This window comes from Cololabis saira, chromosome 12 (assembly GCF_033807715.1).
Source record: "Cololabis saira isolate AMF1-May2022 chromosome 12, fColSai1.1, whole genome shotgun sequence".
Taxonomy (NCBI): Eukaryota; Metazoa; Chordata; class Actinopteri; order Beloniformes; family Belonidae; genus Cololabis; species Cololabis saira.
In genome coordinates this window covers 30,304,742-30,328,010 of record NC_084598.1, presented here as the reverse complement: position 1 = coordinate 30,328,010, position 23,269 = coordinate 30,304,742, and the positions used below count along the sequence as shown (strand labels likewise).

General features: G+C 38.9%; 1 protein-coding gene across 6 annotated transcripts in view; it reads left to right on the top strand.

The window, feature by feature from the left end:
• Positions 1–18,557, top strand: part of acot7 (acyl-CoA thioesterase 7) — a 53,962-nt gene extending 35,405 nt beyond the window's left edge. For 3 of the 6 annotated variants that reach the window (XM_061735013.1, XM_061735011.1, XM_061735016.1), the window contains 3 exons: positions 2,562–2,678; positions 8,596–8,780; positions 18,027–18,556. In XM_061735013.1, the coding sequence (XP_061590997.1) occupies positions 2,562–2,678; positions 8,596–8,780; positions 18,027–18,116 (392 nt within the window). In that variant the 3' untranslated portion in view covers positions 18,117–18,556. Of the gene's footprint in view, positions 1–2,561; positions 2,679–8,595; positions 8,781–18,026 lie in introns of all 6 variants that reach the window. The other 3 variants (XM_061735014.1, XM_061735012.1, XM_061735015.1) reach the window with 2 other exon arrangements.
• The last annotated feature ends 4,712 nt before the right edge of the window (positions 18,558–23,269 follow it).

Here is a 23,269-nt window from a genome sequence, read left to right as displayed (position 1 = left end):
ATTCTCAGTTTGCTCCCCAGTGACTGCGTTATCACAAACTCCTTACTAATTGCAATTTCCATCTATGCTGATGGAAATATTGCCTCCCCCCACAACATATAAATACATTTAAAAAAATGAATGTTGTGAATATGATGCATGGAATTAATAAAACTATATAAATATATCAGGTAGTGTCGGTTGATGTCAGCGGTCAGTATTGGCCAATACTTGTCAGAACTGATAAGATGAAAATGTATCAGTTACCAACCGATCAATTGGTGCATGTCCAGCAGTAGGTCTTGTTGCTCTGTCATCTGGAATCTGTCGTGCAGGAAAATATATTGTGTCCCTTTAAATGTGCACACTGTGGTCCAAATTCTAACCAGTTATATTTGTAAATATTAGGCTTCATATTTTGGTCACACAGTGCATCAAGCGAAATAATGGATGCACTTTCAGTAACAGAACAGGGCAGTTATTGCGGTTGGTAATCAAACAGCATCCTTTGTTAGTATACAGACCACAGCTGCAAGATGAATAAGCTGTTACAGTTTATGGGAAATGTTTTCGTCATGTGGTACTTGATGTTCAATTATGAAGTTGTTCCAGACCACGATCTGGAGCACGGAAGCTTAGACACTAGTTAATAGTTAAATGTTCCGCTCTGAAATAATTGCTGGTTTCCTTTGTTTCATTTTGTAGGCTATATGGGTTTTTTCTGTTCATGTTAATGCATGTTAAATAACTAAAATAGTAATAAATGCTTTTGAAATTGAAACACCAGTTGGTTTGGTATTGCAATGACGCATGTGTTTATCCTTCCCAATAAATACTTCATTTCCATTAAATCTGTCTGTTAAGTATCCAAAAGTCTTTGAAGTTTAACAACAACACATGCTTTTGCTGGTGATTATGTTCTGGACTGTGTCATCACTGGAAACAGTTCCCCATCAGTATGATCTCCTGGTTCTCTTCCAAAATCCATCACCTTTTTTTAATTTAATTCTTTTTGCAGTTGTACTAAAGTAGTCATGGTGCTCAAATCATTTAAGGACAGTGAGTGTGCAAGCAGAGCCTGGAAGTAAATAAGGTCAATATAATTCATTTAAAAAATTTAAACAAACTCCGTCATGTAGCAGTGTTAGGCCTCATTTACACGTAGCAAAAACTTTTTAGCCGTTCGTTTACACGAAAACAAAGCTCAAAGTCATCAACAACGATCATTTCTGAAAACTCCGGCCAAAGTGGAGATTTTCAAAAACTCAGTTTTCACGTTTGCTTGTAAACAGAGGAAAACGGACATTTAGGTTCCAGAATGTCACATTATGCGACAGAAACATCAGCAGCATCATGTGTGCGACCTGTGTTTACAATTTGTTTGGCCACCATCAACATTTTCTTGTATTTTACCTGTTTTATATTCTAAGTCACACTTAAAAGTAACTCCACTTCTCTGTCACTCCAAACAAAATACAACGAAAGTTACACGTGTCTTTTGTTGACGTTTTATTCCAGGATTCCGATTGGTTAACATGACTTTAAGCTTCTCGTTACACTGCCCCCTGCAGGTTTGGCTGTTCATAGCACCTTAACAGTGTATTTATGCGGGTTCGTGTAAACGAGGGTATTTTTTAAAAAGTAGAGGGGGAAATATCAGTTTTTGTAAATAATAATTGTATATGTGTAAACGTGGCCTTAAAAGGTAAACTCGGATTGTTGGAATTAATACTGGATATATTTGAATAATGCAGCAGTGTATTGAACATTCACAGCAGCAGCAGCAGTCAGCCATGGATCATTCAGCTGAAAGTCTATTAAAAACACTTCATGTTGACAGTAAGATAATAGACATTGAACTAATGAGTCTGAGAATTCAATTAATGTCGAGAAAATTGCAAGTTGAGTCATTTGTAATATAGCTTGAGGTTGATACTTTTCTAATTGCATCAGTGAATCCATCAGCTTTTACAATATCATCTCTATGAAATAGCTTCTCAGAGCTGGCTCAGAGTTTTTGCATTTATTGACTACATTTGCCTTTAAAGACTTGTTCAAGATGAACAAGATGAAGTAACAAGATGGTACAAGATGAAGTGGAGGAGTGGTTTGTGTTAGTTCGTGATGGGACACGTTTGCTTGTAAAACACCAGAATGATGGGAATGAAAGAGCTTCCTCGCCTTGTTTTGTTCATGTTTTGTTTCAAATATACTCAGGTGTGATGTCATACAGAAATCCCTTACCCTGCCTTTAAGTTGAACAAAAACTCAAGAAGTCTAAATTAGAAATTAGAAAAGTATCAACATCATTGCATGTCATTGCATGTTGCAATGACGACATTAGAAGATATTTGATTTGTATTAGCACTTTGAGTAACAAATAATAAGTTATATTAGTGTAGATATTGCAACAGTTCTTAAGGTTGAATCAGATGGGTCCAGCTTTCTGAGATAGCTTGGCACTCAACAGTTAGACTTAAGTGAAACATGTTTTATTCAAACAGAGTCCTTTCGTGGTATATTTCAAAAAGAAAATCCATGAATCTTTCTCTTTAACTGAACTAAGCGTGTGTTTGCCGCAGGTGTGACCATGAAGCTGATGGATGAGGTCGCTGGGATTGTGGCAGCTCGACACTGCGGCACATTTATCGTCACTGCGTCTGTGGATGCCATTAACTTCCATCGCAAGATCAAGAAAGGTGAGGATGGCATGGAGAAAATGTTTAGAAATCTAAGTAAATCATGTATACCAACAGGTCTAAAGGATGTAAACCAGTCGCAAACATACACCATAATGTCGGCACAAGGCTCCGTGAAGCCACATCTAGATTGAGTTTTCATTTCATTCGTCTCACTGAGCTGCATGGAGCTGTGAAGAAAATCAGACTGTAGTTTTTAATTAGGCTATCCAACACCGACAGCTGCCACACTGTTTAGTTCTGATTACAGATTAGTTCTGTTTGGAGAGCTGCTACCGCATCTTAGGGACGTGTTTTAATTGATCATTATCTATTTCAAAGCAGCCCGTGAGGTCCAAATTCCCAAACTGAACTGTGTAGACTTTTTATTTCGAATTTCGCTCAAGAGAAGACCGTTCTCCAAATAATGGTCAGTAGAAGTCTTAGTTGCTGTATATTGGGTTTTTTATTGTGAAACTTAATATTTTACTGTCACCACTGTTTTTACAACAGAGTTGCTGTCAAAACAGATGCAAATCGTGATGAGGGAAGTTACCGTCAGAGCAAATCGAGGAGGGTATCTGTGCATTATACTGGCAACAAAAGCCCTCTGATGCATTGTTTCCATCAGTGTTGTACTGCTAAAGTTCGGAGAAATAGACACGGGCTAACATTACGTGTTTGGTTTCAAATTTTGCAGTTACTGCATAATTGGACCACTCATGTTTCTGTCAAATGGCAAAGCAGAAGTCATCCCACTTGAAGGAAATTTCTAATAATAAACCCAAGATTGCTTACATGAGCAGTAATCCTAGGTCAGAAGATGCGGTAACTGACTCCAATGATTTGTTGGATCCGGTGTTTTCTTTTTTTTTGGCACAGATCTCAGTTTTTCTGCTGGTACCAGGTACTTGTGATTGAAAAAAGGCTACATGGACATATACAAGACTAGTGGTTATGGTGCCTGTCATGCACTATTGTCTTCAGTTCTTGGTAGTCATTTATTCTACAGGCTCAACCCCATTTCATCTGTTTGTATCTTCTCTGTCAAGTGGACCAATAATGGGGGCTGTAGTTCTTAAGTTTTAACTCTTGTTAAATGGGACTGAAGTCGTCTTGCTGAAATAAATTCACCATAATGACTATTCGCACTATTTCTGAATGCTGCAGACAACATAGCTTCAAAGAGGCATATGCCTGATTTCTCTCCATTGCTCCATAGCTAACGTTCAAATGATATGACTATTTTAGGATGAGTTGGTCGTAAAAGACCAGCTGCATCTCTTCCCATGACAGAATATGAAGTAATGAGAAAATGTCACAGCTCAGCACGGCTCTCTGCCAGGTCAGCTCTAACACGTCTGCATTTACAGTGCATGCATTAAAACGCAGGCGACTTCATTCAGGCAGGATAATTCACTCAGTTCTTGTGTTCTTCTAAAGAGGGCTGAGCATTAAGCAGCGGTAGGACGCGAGTGGGGAGATGTTTAAAACATTTAAAATGGAGCGACCCGTAATCTGATTGAGTGGAGTGCATGCTTCATGAGACAAACGCCTTCAGCGGTTAGTCCCTGGTTTGATTCCCAGCTGGCCAGACTTTCACAGAATGTCCTTTTTCGTGTTTCCTTTTGTGACTTTCCTGTCTGTCTTCCCCACACTTATTTAGATAAAGGCAATACAATTCTCAAAAATGCATCTTAAAAAAGTCAAAAATACTCTTTTTTTCGCAGCTGCAGGATTAAATGAAAAAAGGTTATAAAAAAAAGTGAACAAAGTGAAATGAAGAGAGCGGGTAATTTCAGACCCGTGTCCACATCTCTCATCTGCTCCTACATTTGCCAGTTCCTGCCCCAATCTGTCCCTCGTGTTTATGCTGTGTTGACATGATTTCCCTTGGCTTCTACTGTGACTTAGGCTTTATATCAACGACAGTTTCCCCATTTTGCTTTAGGTGGCCTGACAGAAAAAATCAAGAGGTAAGGTTGGGGAACTAATGGTCAACTATCAAAACAAAGACTCCCAAAATACAGCTACTGGCTCAGTCAAACGCACGGCGCGATTTATTTTGTCAGTTTGTGGCGAGCTTTCTTATTGTTGCTCTTCCTTCTAACTAGCTGTGCATAAATAATATCAAAACATTGTAGAGGACTGAAACATCAGAGTTTGTTGTGTTTTATTTGAACCATCAGCTAGCGGTTTCCCATCACAGGACCAGCAACCGAGGCTAAACAAAGTTTACGTTGGCTTAAAAATGATGATTTAATTTCTCCTTGGACCAATTTAAACCAGATAAATGCACAAAAACTGGACAGACTGAATTAAAGCTGCGCAACTTTCTGCATTAATTAAAAGAAGGGCCATACTGTGTTAATTTGCTCCATTAGTGTGGGCTGGACTGTCTCAAAAGAAACCTCCCGCTGCTTTGTCAAGCAGGGAAGTTATTTCCAGAGAATCTAAAAGCTCTTTCAGTCTCATGCTAAACCTTTTAGAGAGGCAGTGAAATGTCTTTTCTTTCCTGTAACACACTATCTTACTGGCATAATATGTATTTATGCTTTCTTGAGAACAAAGACAGCAGATGCTTAGTTTCCACTATAAAAGTTCCCATTTTATATATCTTATAACACTGTGTCTATATTACTAAAGCTTTAATATTTGCAAAAGGTCGTTTGGTAACGTGAAATGCCAGTCATAGTAATAATCATTGGCGAGATTATAAGCGTTGATGGTTCTCTGAAGGACACGATGCCAACATTTCATTCTTCCTGACGGAGGAAAAATACCACAATATGGAATTTACCCTTTAAGTGTCTGTTATAAATAGTAGTGGATACAAAAATGTTTAACTTATACATCTGACTTTTCAAACAAGCATGAAGACAAGCAGACAAAAGGAACATTCAACACGCTCGAGTGGGAAGTTAAACAGACTGAGGAGTGTGCATGTGCTTTTGGGGGTCCTTTTGGAGGATACTTATCTGGATTTGTGTGTCATCTGCATTTTTTTTGTATGTCACATTTAAGAGATCTCAGTGGAAAACAATAGATAACACGCTATTTGAATCATTTAGCCTATTCATTGCTTCGTTCACATTTTCTTTGCACTTTGATCATGTAATTCTAGGGGTTACATCTTTTAAACTGAATAGATCCCAAGCTTTGTGGCAGCTTAACCACCAGTATCACAGATTTTCCTCTCGAATTTGAGACTTTGCAAAAAAGAAAATAAACTGCAGTGCCTTATATTAAAAATAATAGGTGCGATATGACAGTGGGAATCCACCACACGGCTGTTAGATAGTAGCCGTTGATGTGACATGAGAGTTCAGTCAGTTCTCTTCTGCAGGAAAACATCCAGCGGTACAAATAAAGAGAAGAAAGGCATAAAACCTCTAAAACTGAATGTCAGATGAAAAGAATATTCAGCAAGAGAGAAAGGAATGCTGAAGGTGAAAGCAAAGCTGGAGAGAAAGAAACAAAGAGATCAGTGTTTCATAAGGATCCCGATTTGAAATGCTGTTTGTCTTAATAGATGTTCACAAAGATTTGGGTTTTGGTTTTTTACAGTCAAAGCTACTGTTAGAGTTTTGATCATTTTAATACTCATGAAAAAACGTGACTGCTCCGCGCCCGCCGTTAAAAAGCAAGGCAGAAAACCGCTTACACAACGAATGTGAAGTTAGTTTATCAGCAAAGTCTCAGATTGACCCACACACAATGAAGTCTGGGCTTTATGGGCAGTTTTCCATGTTGGCTGACCTTCAGCGTTGCACACGTGCAAGATCCTCTTCCCGCAGAAATCAATTATTAATCATGGAGGCGTTTTAACAATCACACATGATCGGGGCTCATTTTTGTGTCATGTCACTGAGCCGGGCAAGCTTCGCTTGGCTGAGCCTCGTACGTCTGAGTCAGCCACAGTTTATCTGAAGGAGAGCGGACTCGCTGCTGATGGCGACATGTTAAACCACTCAAAGGACCAGACAACCAGCAAGAACATAAATGGCTTCAGTGGATGCGCTTGTGCTCTTGTCAAAGCCCATCGTGATATTCAGCCATTTCACCAAATCACCCTTTTAAAGTTCTTTACTTAGAACTTCACTGTTTTCTATCTTTTTTCCTCATTTTGACCTTGTGACTGCTACTTGTGATAATGTGATACACATCTTATACGAGAGTGGGTCTACGCCTGCTTTATCTGTGATTGTGCACCCCACCTTACTGCTAAATAACCTTAAAACCAAACATGTTTCAAATGTTATAAAACTATCTGACTAGGTTAAATACTTTTGGTTGTCATGTTTAGGGTAACCAATCAGTACCTACTAGTAATTGGCCAGAAGCAGTCGTGGTTGGATGCCCAAATGTCAGTTTTTTCTGTATTCTGTCTTAAGAATAAACAGAGCTGCATAGCAGAAAAACAGTCAGGTCTTAGTCGAGTCTCAGTCCAGTCTCCAAGTCTAAGGATAGACTTGGTCACATTTAAGACTAGTTTTGTGAATTTGTGGTTTTGTATTTGGCTTATCTTTGGCATTTTGATACAAAATAGTGAGCAAAAACCTATCCTTTCTTGAAAAGCCTTTAAAACCCAATCCTGACACCCTCGCCTATTATCTATTAATGTGCATACTGTACAACCTTGCAGTGCTATTATGTGCTTTAAAATATTCAGATTTTGTTTGTTTCCCCTCCTACTCTTTTTTGAGTTCTGCAATGGAGTTTTAGATTTTTTTTTTAATATTTTCTGAATACAATGAAGTCTTTCAGTGATGCTGTTGAAGATCATCTGCTTGTAATTAAGAGTATTTTTGCATGGCTGGCCTCATTCTTCCATCTGTGCAAAATTTGTCAAAGCCCCTCCTTTTTTAAATTTCATATGCATATTTTATATTACATTGGACCAACTGCTTTATAGGATCACATTCATTTTTGCCAGATCTGTCTCAGACTTCAGCAGCAACACCGTATCTCCTGTTCACTACAGCAGCAGTAGTAATAAAACAGTGCAGGCACATCAGAGAGAATAGAGAAACACATCAGCGATGCCCAGCTTATCATCCTCCCTGCTGTGGCTAAAGGACAATTATTTTTTGATATTTCAAACATGGATTCGATGCATCTCAGGATGAAATCTAAAGCAAGACAGAGAAATGCTCTGCAGCCATCCAAATGTGTCTGCGTGCAACAAATGTTCAAGAAACATTGAAGTTAAAAAAACCTCTGGGCCCACAGTTAGATAGTGAGGAGTGCAAACCTTCATTAGGGAGCAAGAAGGAAAAAAAATGTAAATTTCTTTGTAAACACACACCATCTAATAATAGACCTTGGGTTGTTTTAACTGCAGAATGTTAATAACGTTGAAAAGAGAGATACAGCTTCATTTTTACATCTGTAAATACTTCATTTTGAGAGTGATTGTAGTCGTTAAAATACTTCCCGCCAGGGATCACTGGACTGTCTCAGTGGAACCAACCTCAAGAAGTCAAAGCTGCAGTCGGGAGAAGATGATGGCGGGAGCTTCTCTTATAACGTCCTCAGCTGATTTCTCTTTAAACTTATGCCCAGTGTAACGTGTCATGGTTCTAAAATTAATTTCATTAATGTTTCTTATGTTGTTTCTCACGTTTTCTCATGATGTTAAACCTGATCCATCTCAGAGGGAGATGTTAACGATTCTCTTTTTTCTTCACTGGCAACTTCTTCCATCCACACTTGTAAAATATCAAATATATTAAGGAAATCAATTTTTTATTGACAACTGAAGGGTAGAGGAGCTTACATGAAACATTAAGATTCTGAAAAGTTGAAGTGCTGTTGTGAATTATTCAGTTAGGATGATCATCCTAATAAAAAAGGCATTTTTTTGCAGCTTACTTTTGCTATTTAAAAAAAATCCTGAAAACCAGTGTAGTACTTACCTTTTCTTCTTCTTTCATAGGCTGCGTGGTGACGGTGACGGGACGGCTCACGTTTACCAGTGCCAGATCTATGGAAATTGAAGTGATGGTAGATGCGACTTCCCTGGTGGAGGAAGACAACGGGAAATATCGTGCCGTTTCAGCTTTTTTCACCTTCATCTCCCTGGATAAGGACAATAAGCCTCTGCCTGTCCCCCCTCTTAAGGTGGGTGCCATCCAGTCGCTTTATTTTAGTATGAACTATTGTTATACTGTCTTTGATGTGTGAATTTTGCATCTCAATTTCTTCAATTAATTTAATTCCTTGCTTCACCGTGGTGTTACGACTGAAGGTGGAGTGCTGATGTACCTAAAACATCCTTGGACATGAGTGCCTCACTCAGCACTTACTCCCTGTTTTCTCTGGGAGTAAAAAGTGCATCTTTACCAGCAGACAAGAGAAATATCCCCGCTGTTTGCAGTGCACAGTGATCCAAGCCCTGTTTATTATGCAAACATTATGCATACAGGCCATCTGTTTAACTCAGCACATTTAAATTATTTCCTGGCACAATTTGCAGACTGATTGTCTCTCTGATGATCGTTTTAAAACTGTCCAAATGTTGTATGAGCTTATCTCCAGCCCTCCTTTTGCTTCTATTCTCCAAAATGGCATTCACCCAGTTTATTTACTGTTCATATTTAAAGAGTCAGGTGTTAAATATGGTTCTGGTATATAATTTAGTCGTAATTTCTCAAATCCTGTCTCAAGAGTGGAAATTAGCCGCTTGAAGGTTGAGACCTCTGAAGAGTTATTCTGCTTAAGGGTTCTCAATAAGTAATAAAACCCCAATGAGAGATGCTGACGTTGGCATAAACAGGCTCTTCTGGATCCACAGCTTCTGGCTCCCGATTGCAATATTCTGCTGTATAGAATTCAAGTAATGTACTTTACAGCTGCTGCAGAGCACACCAGCCAACATTTGAAAACAGCACTACAAAATCCCAACACACTATACAGTGATGCATACTGATCATTTTGTTTTTTCTTGAAGAAATGTTCACAAAATTGAAGAGAGGGTACCCCCTGGGAAACTTGAAAGACCACCAGCAGGTTATTATTCTCTTGAGTGCGCAGGCGTACCAGCAGGACTAAAAATGACCACTACGCAATCCAGAAAGCGAAGAACAAAGCTGTTTCTGGATTAAAATGCACTCTTTGCCATTAAAACTCAGTAACAAATCAAAGATTTTTCTAAAAATGCTATTTATGGTCTATGAAATGCAACGTAACCTACACTGAGAACTCAAACGAACAGTAATGCATAGCCTGCTGCATTTTAAGTAAACCACTGTGAAATTACCAATTTGCTGGTAGAAAAGCACTTTGGATGAGTGTGAAACACTGAAATAGTTGTTATAGGTGCTCGTCACGCCACTAAATGCGACACTGACACTTGACCGTAAACATCCAGACACACTTGAAGATGAAGAACAGTATCAGTCTGAAGCACCAGGCCGTATTTTTTCTTTCAAGGGAGATTTCTCTGCTGATGCGCCCACCAGATAAAAATGCAGCTTTTTCAGAAGCGCCTGTCCTTCTCCCTATTTCCATTTCACAAAAAACAACTGCCCATTGTCTGTCTCCCCCTCTGCATTCATTACCCGGTTTTCCATCTTGCGTGACATCTTTTTTGCATTTGTTTTAACATATAAGGATTACAGTGATGATTAAAACCATTTGTATCTCTCTGTTTCCCTCAGTTTTATGGAAAGCGGATAAAAAACAAACAAACAATCTCTTGGTGGTTTTAAAAATTCATCCCCGACGGCTTAAATAGAAAACTAAATTGAACCTCGGGTGTCGTTGCTCATAGCTGGTTCATCAAATAAATAAGGAGAAGGAACAAAGAGAGGCAGTATGTCTGCCCATGTGAAAAAAAAAAATAAAAATGTGGGATGAAGATTCAAAATGAAGTGTGAAGCTGTTAGTGTTTTAGTGGACTTGAACAGATCAGTGACCACAAATGACATCAGTATATGAGAGAGGATCACAAGGCTGTAGCTCACCGTCCTTTGTGGACCTCCAAATGAGGGCTTGACCAAAAAAGAAGGAATCCACTAACAAATTCAAATCCTTTGGCGTAGATAAAGCTCTATTTTGGCATTAAAAACATTACTTTTGGAATTTCTGGCAATGGCAAATTAGTCCCTGAATGGTTTGGACGCAGTGATTTTCCCACCTGGTCCTGTGACAAATGCTTTGATGCAAGTTTCTCTTTCAAACTGCAAAATTCAAAAATTCAAACTGACGCTTTGAGCCATGCAAAACACTGCCAATTGAATAAAGCTTGAATACACCACTTCTGGTGCAGTATCACATTTGTTATCTTCAGTTGCAGAGATTTACACATTTAAAAGCCGGTGTGTCATTTTCAAGAAGGAATCTCAAGTTTTCTCAGTGAGGAAGAGGTTAACTTTATACCCAAGTTTCGCAGAGTGTCGGTGATGGAAATGCATTAATGACGTTAATTTGCCTAATAAGACGGATGCAGAGTACAAATCCTGGCTAACATCTAACTCCACTGCTGCACAGTTCCCTCCCCGAACACTTTTCCCTGTTCCCTCCCTCTCTATGAAAGTCTATATGTTTACTCATTTTTCTCAAAGTATGCTGTGGGACTTCAACAGTTTTCCTTTCCTTCCACTGCCGTGGCTGCAATTAGGGATTAAACCTTCACATATTTGTGTAAACGTTCATTATCTGCAGCCTATAATAGAAACTTATGAAAGGACCTAATAAAGTGTCGAGGCCAAACATGAGATTCCAGTTCTGTGTCCACATCATTCTCCATGCAGCTTATACACAGGACAAATATTTCCCTCTCGAGACATTGATCATAGTTTTTATTATATTTCAGAGGACCACGCTAAGTATCCCACTTCTTTATATAACCCCCCCGTAAGCTAAAAACAAATGCCAGACCTTCCCTTATAAAATTTTCATGACACGATGGCAGATTTTGCCCCAGTTGTGTTCTATAAATAGCTTGATCGAAAGGCCTGCCTCTGCTATTTTTGACTGCAGGTGCTTTTCCCCACATTCTCTTCCCCTCGGTTGATCTTCATTGAGCTCGCTGCCTTTACTATCTTTAGATTTTCTGTTTTTAGCTCAGCAGGGGACTGGGGACTTTGTGAGTGTGTGTGTGTGTCTCTGTGTGTGTGTGTTTGTGGGAAGGGGATGGGGGGGTTGTAGGTTGACTGGCACTAATGTAAGCTTACTGCTGGTAATGCTGAAGTAGGGCATGAGGACAGCAAGAGCAGGGAGGATACCAGGGAATGCCTCTCCAGCATTACCCTTGAAAAGTATTGTTACATCTGCATGCTGGGCCAGTGTGGAAATGATTTTCAAAAAGCCCAGAAGCCCCTTTGACTAGTGTATGTCTCTACTGAATATCTGATGATGTTATTAGTTGTTTTTTTAACCTCAAGGGTCAGCACTTCTTCTGCTCGTGGTTAGTAGCTACCTGCTGTGTTGTGGTTACACTGCACTGAGCCCAGAGCGTGCATGTGAAAGACAGCTGATGTTCAACACTGTGCATTCAGAAAAATCCCTTCACAGGGGCAGAGCATCATCTTACTACTTGATTTCACCGACTACACAGCAGGTTTTCTTACATTTCTTACACTCTGTCTTTATCTTCCTTTTTTCATGTTGCCAACTCCTCCAGCCCCTCCTTCCATCCCATCCTGACTGACTTCTCCTCATACTTCCTCCGTTACTGTCTTCTGCGAACAACCCCCCCACCCTTCTTGTTGGCGGAGACTCAGCTGGCCTCCCCTGACACAAAAACAAGGCTAGTCGTCATGGCAACCTCTTGTAGTCCACATGAAGTGATGCAGATTTATTTTTAGATGCTTCCCATTCAAGATGATCAGAAGCGGGTTCGCAGGTGCACTCGCACCCGAGTATTTTGGGCTGTGGCAATCCCAAGCACAACACCTTACTGCCTCATTGCACCTTTGTCCATCAATCTGTATAAGACTGTCATTTATGAATATGAGTAGGATACGGTTTTCCATTCACAGACGCTTAAATATTTATATTTACAGTCAATACCTAAAACTGTATCCAGGTCAGAGCAAAAACAAAGGGAACATCATGGCATTAAATCACTTTACTTTAAACATTTGAATCACTTGGAAGTTTTTTTTAAGTTGGCTTTAGTTTGCAAAGGATTTATTCTTAATGTCACCGATTAACATTTCTTCTTCAAACATGCCTTTGTTGTTAAATAACTAAATAAATTAACTGAGGACCATCCATTTCTGAAAAGATCAAAACTTTCCCCGATCTTAGTAACAGTGACTATCTTGTTTTGTTGTAAATATTCATCACATACACGGTATAAACGAACCCATAACACAATAACACGTAAAACAAAATGACTTGGGAATGCACAGGTTAGCTGACTGACTGAAAGTGATTGATACATGACTTCCCGTTGTGGCTGTATGCAGTGCATGTTACCATTAATGCAACACTGCTGTAGGCCCACATTACTGTAGATTTTAAGATAACTCCTTTACAGTCAGAAAAATAAACACATTAAATATGACTGCGAGCAGAGATGAGGCAGCCAAGCAGTTCACTGGGGTGTTGTCACCATGGCAACCTGATCTGATCATGTTAAAACTGTGGTTGTAAAACGCTGATGGAAAAGTGTGTGTGTGTGATTTTTTTTTTTCTTCTTATTGCAGGATTACTTAAAGGTCAAAATGGTTTCTTTTCGATGTATAAGTAGCTTTTGCTTTTGCAGCATGCAACGGCTGCTGCAACTACATCTAGCATCCTGTTTGGTGGCTTTCCTGCTAATTGTGATTGGCTGTCAAATGGGTTAAGAAATCTATATGATCATATTTGTGAAGCTTGCTCCGAAGATTATCAGCACTTTTGGTGAGAAATTGGAAAAAAATAGGACTGTTAAGAATGTTATAACTCTTATATTAAAATGTAAAATGGATTTTGCGTCAATAAGGTCGACATGGCAAGTTCTAATGTGTTTGCCTTAAAACATCTCATGGTATCCTCATACAGAAGAATGAATTGTTTAAAAAGCTTCAACATTTATTAAGTAAATCCAAGTCTTCTTTTTGAAGCATCTTTTACTGGTCAAAATGTGCTAATTACAGTTTGTCTTTTCTTAAACTATAGTGTTCTTTTGATCTTGACAGGTTAAAGCTACACATTTCTTTTGGATGTGATGGACAATTTCAAAATCCATAAATAAATAAAATTCCACATAATTCCTTTTTACACTCGGTCTGAAAGTAACCTGTCAAATAATAGAAATGGAAATTTAAAAAAAAGTTTTGTTAAAATCTACAGACAACAAGATCGAAACACTATTGAGCCCAGATATGAATCATGATTATAATCATGTGCATTTAAATAATCTGTTTTATGAAAAGTCTTCACCATTTATTCTAACAATAAAACATGATGTAGGTTAATATGAATGTTCATGCCGTCCAGATGGCTTGTATTTGTCTAAAGTCAGTTGCTTCCAGCTTGATGCTACTTTTCAGACAGTGACATTTGGCAGTCCCACAGACGCCCCGTAGCCACTCTGATAACACCATGTGCCAACTCAAAGGAGCCCCCTAGCATGTTGCTGGCATTGTTTGAGCAAGTCCCTTTTCCAAGCCTTGTCCCTGTTTCACGGTTACACTGTTTGGTTCGCTGAATTTAAATCAACAGTCCCACTAACTAATATATCCGGCACAGAGGTCACACATCTGTTTTATTTTGTTTTTTGGCCACTTGATCCTGTTTATTTGAAGAGATTTACTAGTCAAGAAATATCTGAATCACAAATCAACCACAGCTTTACCAAATTCTGTGAATATTTCTTTGATTGGATGGAGGGAGGGAGGGAGGGAGGGAGGGAGGGATGGATGGATGGATGGATGGATGGATGAAACCGACCAAAAGCCCATTTAACAATGACAAAACCCAGAAAAACAGGAGTGAGTGCATGTGAATATGAGTTAATTTCTCTTTTGCTGTTCTAACCTCAGTATGTTGGTGCTTCTCTCATAAATCACTCAGTCTTACATTGTTTCTGCGAGACTGATTTTAAGCTGTCAGTTGTTGCCATTAGTCTGTCAAATATACAGCTTTTTACAACTGCTTTGTTCATTAAATTATTCATCTCAAGCCAAATCGCAGTATGGATATAGAAGTGTAATTGAATTCAATTATAGTTGTCTTACAGTTTTTTTTCACCGGTTGACATATTTCTTTATGGTCTTAATTAAATATATGTGAAAGGCTGTAATGAAAATATTACAGGGGCCGTGCCACGGTGCTCTTTCAGCAAAGTACTACAATCTACTGGCTGTTTCAAGATCTGTGTACAACGTTACAATGACAATCAATTTGGTCACAAATGATATTAATAGCTTATTTATGTATGTTCTGTTCAGCCTTTAAAAGTGATTTTTACCAGTGACAGAAAGGGCACAGTAGGTAACCCGACAGCACGGTCAGCAGACCGAGCACATGTCAATACACAACATTCTGAGGAACACTTGATAGATTTATACTCAATTATTTACTCCCCTCATCTGCAGTTTTGCCTCAGAAATGACCCCTTTTTAAAACCAATTCTTGTTATGAATAATATGTCAAACTTTTAAAGAAAAAGCGATTCAACATCCAACTTTTCAAGTACAGCATGATTTTAGTGTGCGGACGTCGTAGGTGGAGATGAAGATGGGGAGGCTGGGTGGTTCTACTCTGATCTGGTTCTCTAAACTTTATTTTTTTTTTTACAAATAAAGTGATGCTTGCTTACATATTTTGTTAGCATAAAATTAAATAATTATTCTTTATTTTTGTGAAATTTCACAAGTATTACTGTCCATCTAAACCATGATTCCCAGTGTTTAACGATCTGATGGGTTTTCTTTTCATGAGAATCTGCCAAGAAATTCCACTTTAGCTTGATCAGGTTTGCTGAGGAGATCATTTGCACATAAATGATTCAGAGCACAAGATGGCTCTCCTCTGAAAGTCATGCATACACAAATTTGGCAGTTGTGACTGAGTCTGAATATAGTTGAAAGGTATTTGTTTGTTTTCATTGGATTACGACAAGCTGTTCTCTGGGAAAGTCTTTTAACTTTTCCATCCATCCATCCATGCTTATTCCTTTTTGGGTCACGGAGATCTCCTGGAGTCTATCCCAGTTCTCTTCGGGCAAAGGGCAGGGATAGACCCTGAACAGATTGTCAGTCCATCGCAGGGTCACATACAGACAATAAACCACACACACACATTCACACTCTCTCCTATGGGCATTTTAGGGCTGCTAATGAACCTGAAATGCATGTTTTTATAGTGTAGGAGGAGGCCGATTATGAAAATGCAAACTTCACACAGAAAAGCTCCTGCCAGGATTCAAACCAGGAACCTTCTTGCTATGACCCATCAGCTATTGTAGCTCTTTTTTGTTTTCCAAATGGCTGCATTAAATACCTTGCATTGTCCTTCTAGTCTTCTCAGCTTTGTATTCATTAATTATTAACTACATAGAGCTAGTTGGCTGCTAAAAGAGGTTGTGGTTGCTGATTGTTGGAGTTAGTTTGGAGCACGTTTTTTATTCATAAAGCTTTTACATTTGTGTCAGATAGCATTTATGATTAAACCTCAGAGCTAAACTTATCCAAGGGTTGAACTTTTGCATGGTGCACTTAGCCTATTCTTCTGTATAATTCTCTATTTCAAAGCTTTTTGGTGATGGATTCAGAGAAAGAAAACAATAATTTTACTAGTGTCTTTGTCTTGACTTTGTTAGATGATAGAAGTCTTTGGCAAGGTAGTAGGATGACAAATACATTCCTGTTCGGTGTGAGAATCTTAAATCACTTTGTGAAGGTTGACCTAAACAATACTAAAACCACCAGCCCTCTGTGCATTCTGCTTCTTCACTCCAGATGGGAGTGCTAACAAGTTGAAGTGTTAACTACCGTAGCAGGAAATCATCCACACAGACACAAACGTTGTGACATAAAAGGTCACATTCCTGTTGTTGTGTGCCTTCCAACATGACTGCTGGAGTAGGACATTTCTGCTTTTTAAAGGAGCATAGTAGTATTTACGACAACATGATGAAGGGATACCACTTACAGTTGCTGTCTGTGTATGAACTGAGTGCAAAGAAAAATCCTGTTGCAGGTCTTTCTGAAGTGAGATGCCTAATCCTGCAGATATTTGAGTTCATGACTGATTTTAAGATCAGTATATGAAGTCATGTGCATTTAAAAAAGCCCAACAGTTTTGAGACTTGCTCTCGTTTTTTTTTTCAAAGGCAATGAACTGGAATTAGTCATTACTTTCAGCTGGATGGCAAAAGCTGAGCAATATGTTGACTGTTGCATAACTGACATCCACTAAACAAAGCAATACCACAGCTGGACGATCCTGAACGTGTTCACTGATAAGATAGTCCCGCCGGTGCTCATACTCTCATCACATTTGTGTCACGACTCTCTCTCTTGTCCCTGCCAGGATGTTTTGTCGTACTCGTTGTACCACCCTGCTTTTTCCGTGAAATCAAGGTGTGCCATCTGCGAGCGGTGCGCCCTCATCCTCTGAGTGGCCGGGGCTCTTGAATGAGCCGACCCACCAGCTCTCTGCAGAGCAGAGGGTTGCGTTTTAACGCAGATGCACTGTGTATCAAACTGCACATCGACATGTCCGATGCTCAGATAGTCTCCTCTGTGTGCACACCAGAGAGGTAGTGGCGGAGCTGTGCCATAACATTGTGGTGGTATTGTTAAAATGTTCGGTTGCCATGCAGTTTAATTAACTGCACTAGCAAGTGCTTCCTCCCACTTACATGCAGTTCAGCAGACCAAGCTGAACTACATAGAAGGGCTTTTCAGAATGTCAGAGCAAATATTCATGTCCAGAGACACAGTAAGATTGCGTTGGTAAGGTTAATTAACCGTCAGTTTGACTTGATTGTTTTAATTCAATGATGTAAGTCCCTACAAATCTTTCATAGTGCATATTTACTGGACTGTTAATATCAAATCTTTGGAATTATATAAAATTGGCAGGGATTATTCATCAGGCTGTATTATCCAATCAGATAAAAGCCTTTAAAAGCATCCAGATGTGTCGATGTCCTGCAGATGTACCATCAACGGCTTGTGGTTTTCGCTCAAATTTGCATTCTTCTGCGTACATTACTAATGAGGACCTCTCGGAGTTTCAGTCGTGCATTCAGCGGCTCACCAAGATGATGAGTGGCAATTACAATAGCAGAGTGTGGTAAATTAGATCAGGTCTTTATGTGCATGGGTAATATACTAAAAGAAGAGGAAGTATTTCAGTGCACAATGTTTGTGGATGACAAATGTGTCTGAGAAGAAATCTTTTGTGTATTTGTTTTTTCTTCAGGTTGAAGGAGAGGAGGAGCAGAGACTTTTCGAAGAGGGCAAAGCACGTTACCTCAACAATAAAGCAAAGAGAATGAAGGAGCGCCAGTAGTGACGACGGCTCACTGCAATCAAACACCTGCAACAATAATATCAAATAAACCACACACAATCTCCACAGTAGGAAGGAATTAAAATCCCCTTCCTCACGTTCTGTGACTTAACGCCTTTTGAATTTAAATCTGTTATTTTTATTTCTTGCAGTGTAATGCATTAATTTGTGTACAGTATATATGTAATAGTACATATTTAATTTTAGAACGAATGCACTTAAATTCATGAAATTTATTCTGATCGCTGTCAGCGTGAAGTGACACACTGATTGTCTGCAGAGGCAAAAATAGTATTTTGTTTGCAGAACCTCTTTAACTCTAAGGACTAAATGATGATATCACTGCAACGGGATACTCTCAGCGCAAGGGAAAGTATGAATAATGAGTGATTAATAATTAATAAAAAGATCCAAGTGTGAGTCTCAAGCTCTCGCCTCGTGTCCTTTCTAGCTTGACGGTGATGTCATTGTCTTGGGCATGTCTTGGCAGAGAGGGCACACACCATCCGTCTTTTCATCACAGTGTCTTTCACAGAGAAATCAGGGGAGCTCGGGGGGTTTGAGTCAACCAGCATCTCTCCCACATCCCTGCCCCCTCCTTCATTTGTGTTCTCCTCTGCATGTCTGTCACACTCTGACTCCATCCTGTGTCATGTTCTCATCCGTCTCCATTCCCATGCAATGTTGCGTTCTCGCTCGTTTGGTCTATTTACCCTTCCCTTTCCTCCTTTATTCTATCCCTACTCACCCCGCTCTCGTACATACATTTTGTTACATCAAGACTGAAAACTTATTGTTATCCTGCCATTAAAAAAAAGGATGTCTATTAATTACTGTTTGGAGGGATATATATATGTATACTGTATGTATACTGTATGTATATTTCCATTTATGAGTCATTTGAGTTTGAAGCAGTAGAAAGGCTTCTGTCCTGTGTCGCACTTAGCAATATGTCAAAAGTAAATGAGTTCAATAGAAAACCACAAAAGTAAGACAGATTTAAGCCTCTGAAAAGCCATTTCAGCTGGGCATTTGACCCCCCTCTAACTGCTGTTCATAAATGGATAGAAACTGATTTGTCATTGGATGTTGAAGGTCATTTTTTTTTTTTTTTGCCTTTGTCCCTCCAGCCAGCGCAGTATGTGTGCTTTTCATTTTCCCCCATGAAAATAAAGTTAGGCCCGAGCTGCACTGGGGGGGATATATCTATTTTTAACCCCGGTGAAGTGGAGGCATCTTGTGGGAGAAGAAGAGCACCAGAGAGGAAGAACACAATACAGCGAGGACAGGATGTGTTTCAGATGGTACGATGAGGCCTCTGGGAAAGATGACATCACTGAGAAGCATCTGTACCTTCTGTACAACATCTGCATCTGCCTGTTGTTCCTCTGCTCCTAACAGTCAGAAACTGTTGGAATTATCATCGTCGTATCGATTTTCATCACTTTTCATAACCATTTCAGCTGGTGGCAGCTGGCTTTTATTAGCAGAATCACATTATGGTTACCATGGTTACTTATGTGCAAGTTCAGACTTAAAATGGAAGAGATGGTACTATCAGAAAACAATTATCTCTTTCAAGTTGCGAAAAAAAAAAGCTGAGTTCTGCTTTAAATCCCATCATCAGAGAGGCACATGAAACTAGTGTTTATACCTGCACGTATGACCTACAGTTACTCTGAGCTACAGACATTGACCCTGAAGGAGCTACATGTTAGGATGCTTATACCAAAATGACAATAATAAAAGAAGAAAAAAATAAAGGAGCTGATCCCGTGGTGCAACTCATGCATTTGCATCTAAATCAGAGGAAGTAGGCCTGCATGTCCATGCAAAGATGCTGACAAGGCAAGTTTTATGAACAATCATCTGGCATGGCAAGAAAAAAAAAAAAAAGCAGTGTAAATCCCAAAAGTAAAAATCGATGATGAAGCAAGGTGGTATTTGGTACCTTTAACCATAGTGTGATATTCTGGGCACTTCCCCGTTTATGTGTTTATAGCTCATCAGTCATGTTTTGGCAGCAGGGACTGTTTCTACACATGAGACAAAACACACACACACACGGACTGTGTGGGCATCATACTTCAACCCCACTTGTACAAATAATTTTGTCAATATTCGTTTGAGGAAATGATTGTGTTAAGATTGCTGGCAGACTGCTGTGCTTAAAAAAAATGCCTCACACAGAAATTTTTTTTATTTTTAAACAAGATCAATATTGCCTTTTTTCACACACAAAACATGGTTTTGCTTCATGGAATACCTTCACAGAGCGGAGATACAAGCCCTATTTTCAAGCACCCCGTGTTGACTGGGCTCGGAGCCAGCAGGGCTTCCTTAGAGAGGCCAGTAGGTAATGATCCAAAACCTTGTCTAGTCTGGAACGTCCCTCTTTGTTTGCTGGATCAGAAGTTACTGAGAACTGAAGTGGACTGCCTTTTACTGTAATGTACATAAACTTCTCTGGAAAGAGGGGGTGGCAGTCCTGAGAGAGTAGAAACAGATCTTTACAGAGCACAACAACATCACACTCTGAACAGGATAAAGTATTAAATAGCTGCTGTGTTTGTACTGGCCATTCTGGAGCCAAAAGAAACGTCTGTTACTTCTTCATTTTCATTTCACCCCATAAAATCCGAGCTCTTTACTCCTGTACAGTAGTAATGTCAGACATATTCCTTTCTTTTTTCTTTTTTTTTTAAAGGCAAATATAAGATTTACCAAGATGACCCATCATGTCTTGCATTAAGTATTAACCCTTCAAATTTTGTGTTACAAATTCAAACAATCCTCAGAAATATGTTTAATATGATTGCGTGCAAGCCAGTTACCCATGAATATTTGATGCCAGGGTATTCTTTGAATGCATGAATATGCACTGTAACTGATTTAACGACATCGAGCGCACGCTTAACCATGAAAAAGTACAGTTTAATTTCTTAAACGTAGATGATTTTGCAGAGATATACTGTTCAGATATAACACTGCTGTTGGACATTGAATGTTTCAAATCAATGTTTCCTCAAATTTGATTATTCTATAAAGGGTGTTGGAAAATGTGCATGTGGAATCCCAAAAAAGAAAGCTTTCGATCACATCCCTTTACAACCCTTCCTTATTTCTTTCTTTTCTCTGTCTGATTACAAAAAACTGTTTGGCAGAACATACAATTAACTTTATTGTTTAAAAGATTTCTCCATCTTCTGATGTTGTCTTATACCAAAGGGAACTTTTTCTGGGTTACTTTTGTTTGAAATTGTAAGAAATGATAACAATAATGGGGAATTTTTCATTTCGTGTCAAGACTCCCACTTCTAAATCCTTTTTGAAGTGAAGGATTAAAGTTTAAGTTTAGATAAAACAGTTGTATTGCATTATGTCATTTAGATGTGCAGCATTTGACAACGTTTTAGCTTATCTGCATAACAGAACCTCACCTGTTTATCTTAAACAAACATGTTACCAAAGGTTTGGTTTCTGTTAAATTTTTTAAATAAAAATAGAGATAAAAGACAACATCATATATTCAGGCTTACACATTAAAGTAATTTCAGTTGGCATCCATTAGGTAATGCAAATAATACAGTCCTGTGGTAAAACAAACTTGTTGCTCAACTGGCCGGCTCGTTATAAAACACACACAAAGCTTGAAATTATTTGCAAATCATTGCTTTCTGATGCAATGTGCATATGATCTCCTCAGCAAATCTGATCAAGCTCTAGTGAAAGAGATTCCCTGGAAAAGAACATCCAGTTATTAAACATAAGGAGATCAGTATGGTCTGGATGACCAGAAATACTTGGGACACCTCACCAATACAAGGAAGAATGATTCAATTTTATGCTTACAAATTATGAAAGCAAACATTGCTTTATTCGCGAATTATATACTTTGGCCAATCAGCTTAGAATAACGGTATCCGGCCTCCCCATATGTCTCTCCACCAATATGATGTTCCTGCACTGGTTACACAAACATTACATTCACTATACTTGAGAAGTGGAAAGTTGAATCACTTTTTCTCTTTTTCCACCAACAGTTATAAGTAAACCATATAGAGGTTGGTGGAAATTGGCTGTTACATGGTCTAAATGTGGACCAACAGTGATTTACAGTAATTCGTCTGCATCCAATGGATACAGTTGAATGTGATTTTCCCTTATCGCTTGAAAGTGATAACATTCTTGCTCGGTTTTCCATACATGGGCCAGTTTGATGCATGGCTCATAACAGGATTGAGTGGTTAAAAGTGGTTCAGAACCAACTTTCTGTGGTCAAACTGCATATATATATATATATATATATATATATATATATATATATATATATATATATATATATATATATAGCCTACACACATTGTGTTTGTGTGTATTACATTTTCTTTATGATCTCACTGTAACTTGAATACTATAATAGTGTCAGCAGTGAATTCTCCATCCATAGGGCTTCCTTCTCTTGTGAAGGGGGTAGTTTCCAGTGAACAGCCAGCTGTGTGCTGCATGGTCAGCTCCCACCAGGTTGAGCAGCTCATCTCTTTTAATGAATGGGAGGTAGGAGACTGTGCGCTGCGCATCCGACCATTCAGCAAATAAATGAAATAATCCTCATAATTGTGTCTAAAACCCAACGCACCAGGGACCGATCTGCGTCTCTGCCCACATGAAGGGCCTATTAGTTGTTTTTTTGTTTTGTTTTTTTCACTGGGTACAATCTGAGCCCTGGAGGAAGAGAACCATTCTAACTGAATCATCCAGGAATGGAGTCTTACATAACAAGTCGTATAATGTCAATGAAAAGGCTCATTTGAAAGAGAATGAATAACACGAGGAAGTAACGTGCATCAATGCGATTGATAGACGAGGTTCAATGCAATAGTCAATCTTAAAGTAAAAAAAAAAAAAAAAAAAAATGGCCTTAATGAAAATTATTAGTGTAGGTTTAAGAGGTCAATTTTAAAACTCTCGTTCTGTAGGTTTTAAGTTATTCAAATAATTATGGAAGTTTTCTTTAAAATGCAGAATGAGTTCAAGAACAAAGAGTGAAACATCAAGAGAGCGCTATTATTGTAGCCCATATGCCGACCTTTTTCGATGAATAATTCCTCATTGCGGTTCACTCCCACGGCCGCGGAGCGTCTGTGTCGGGA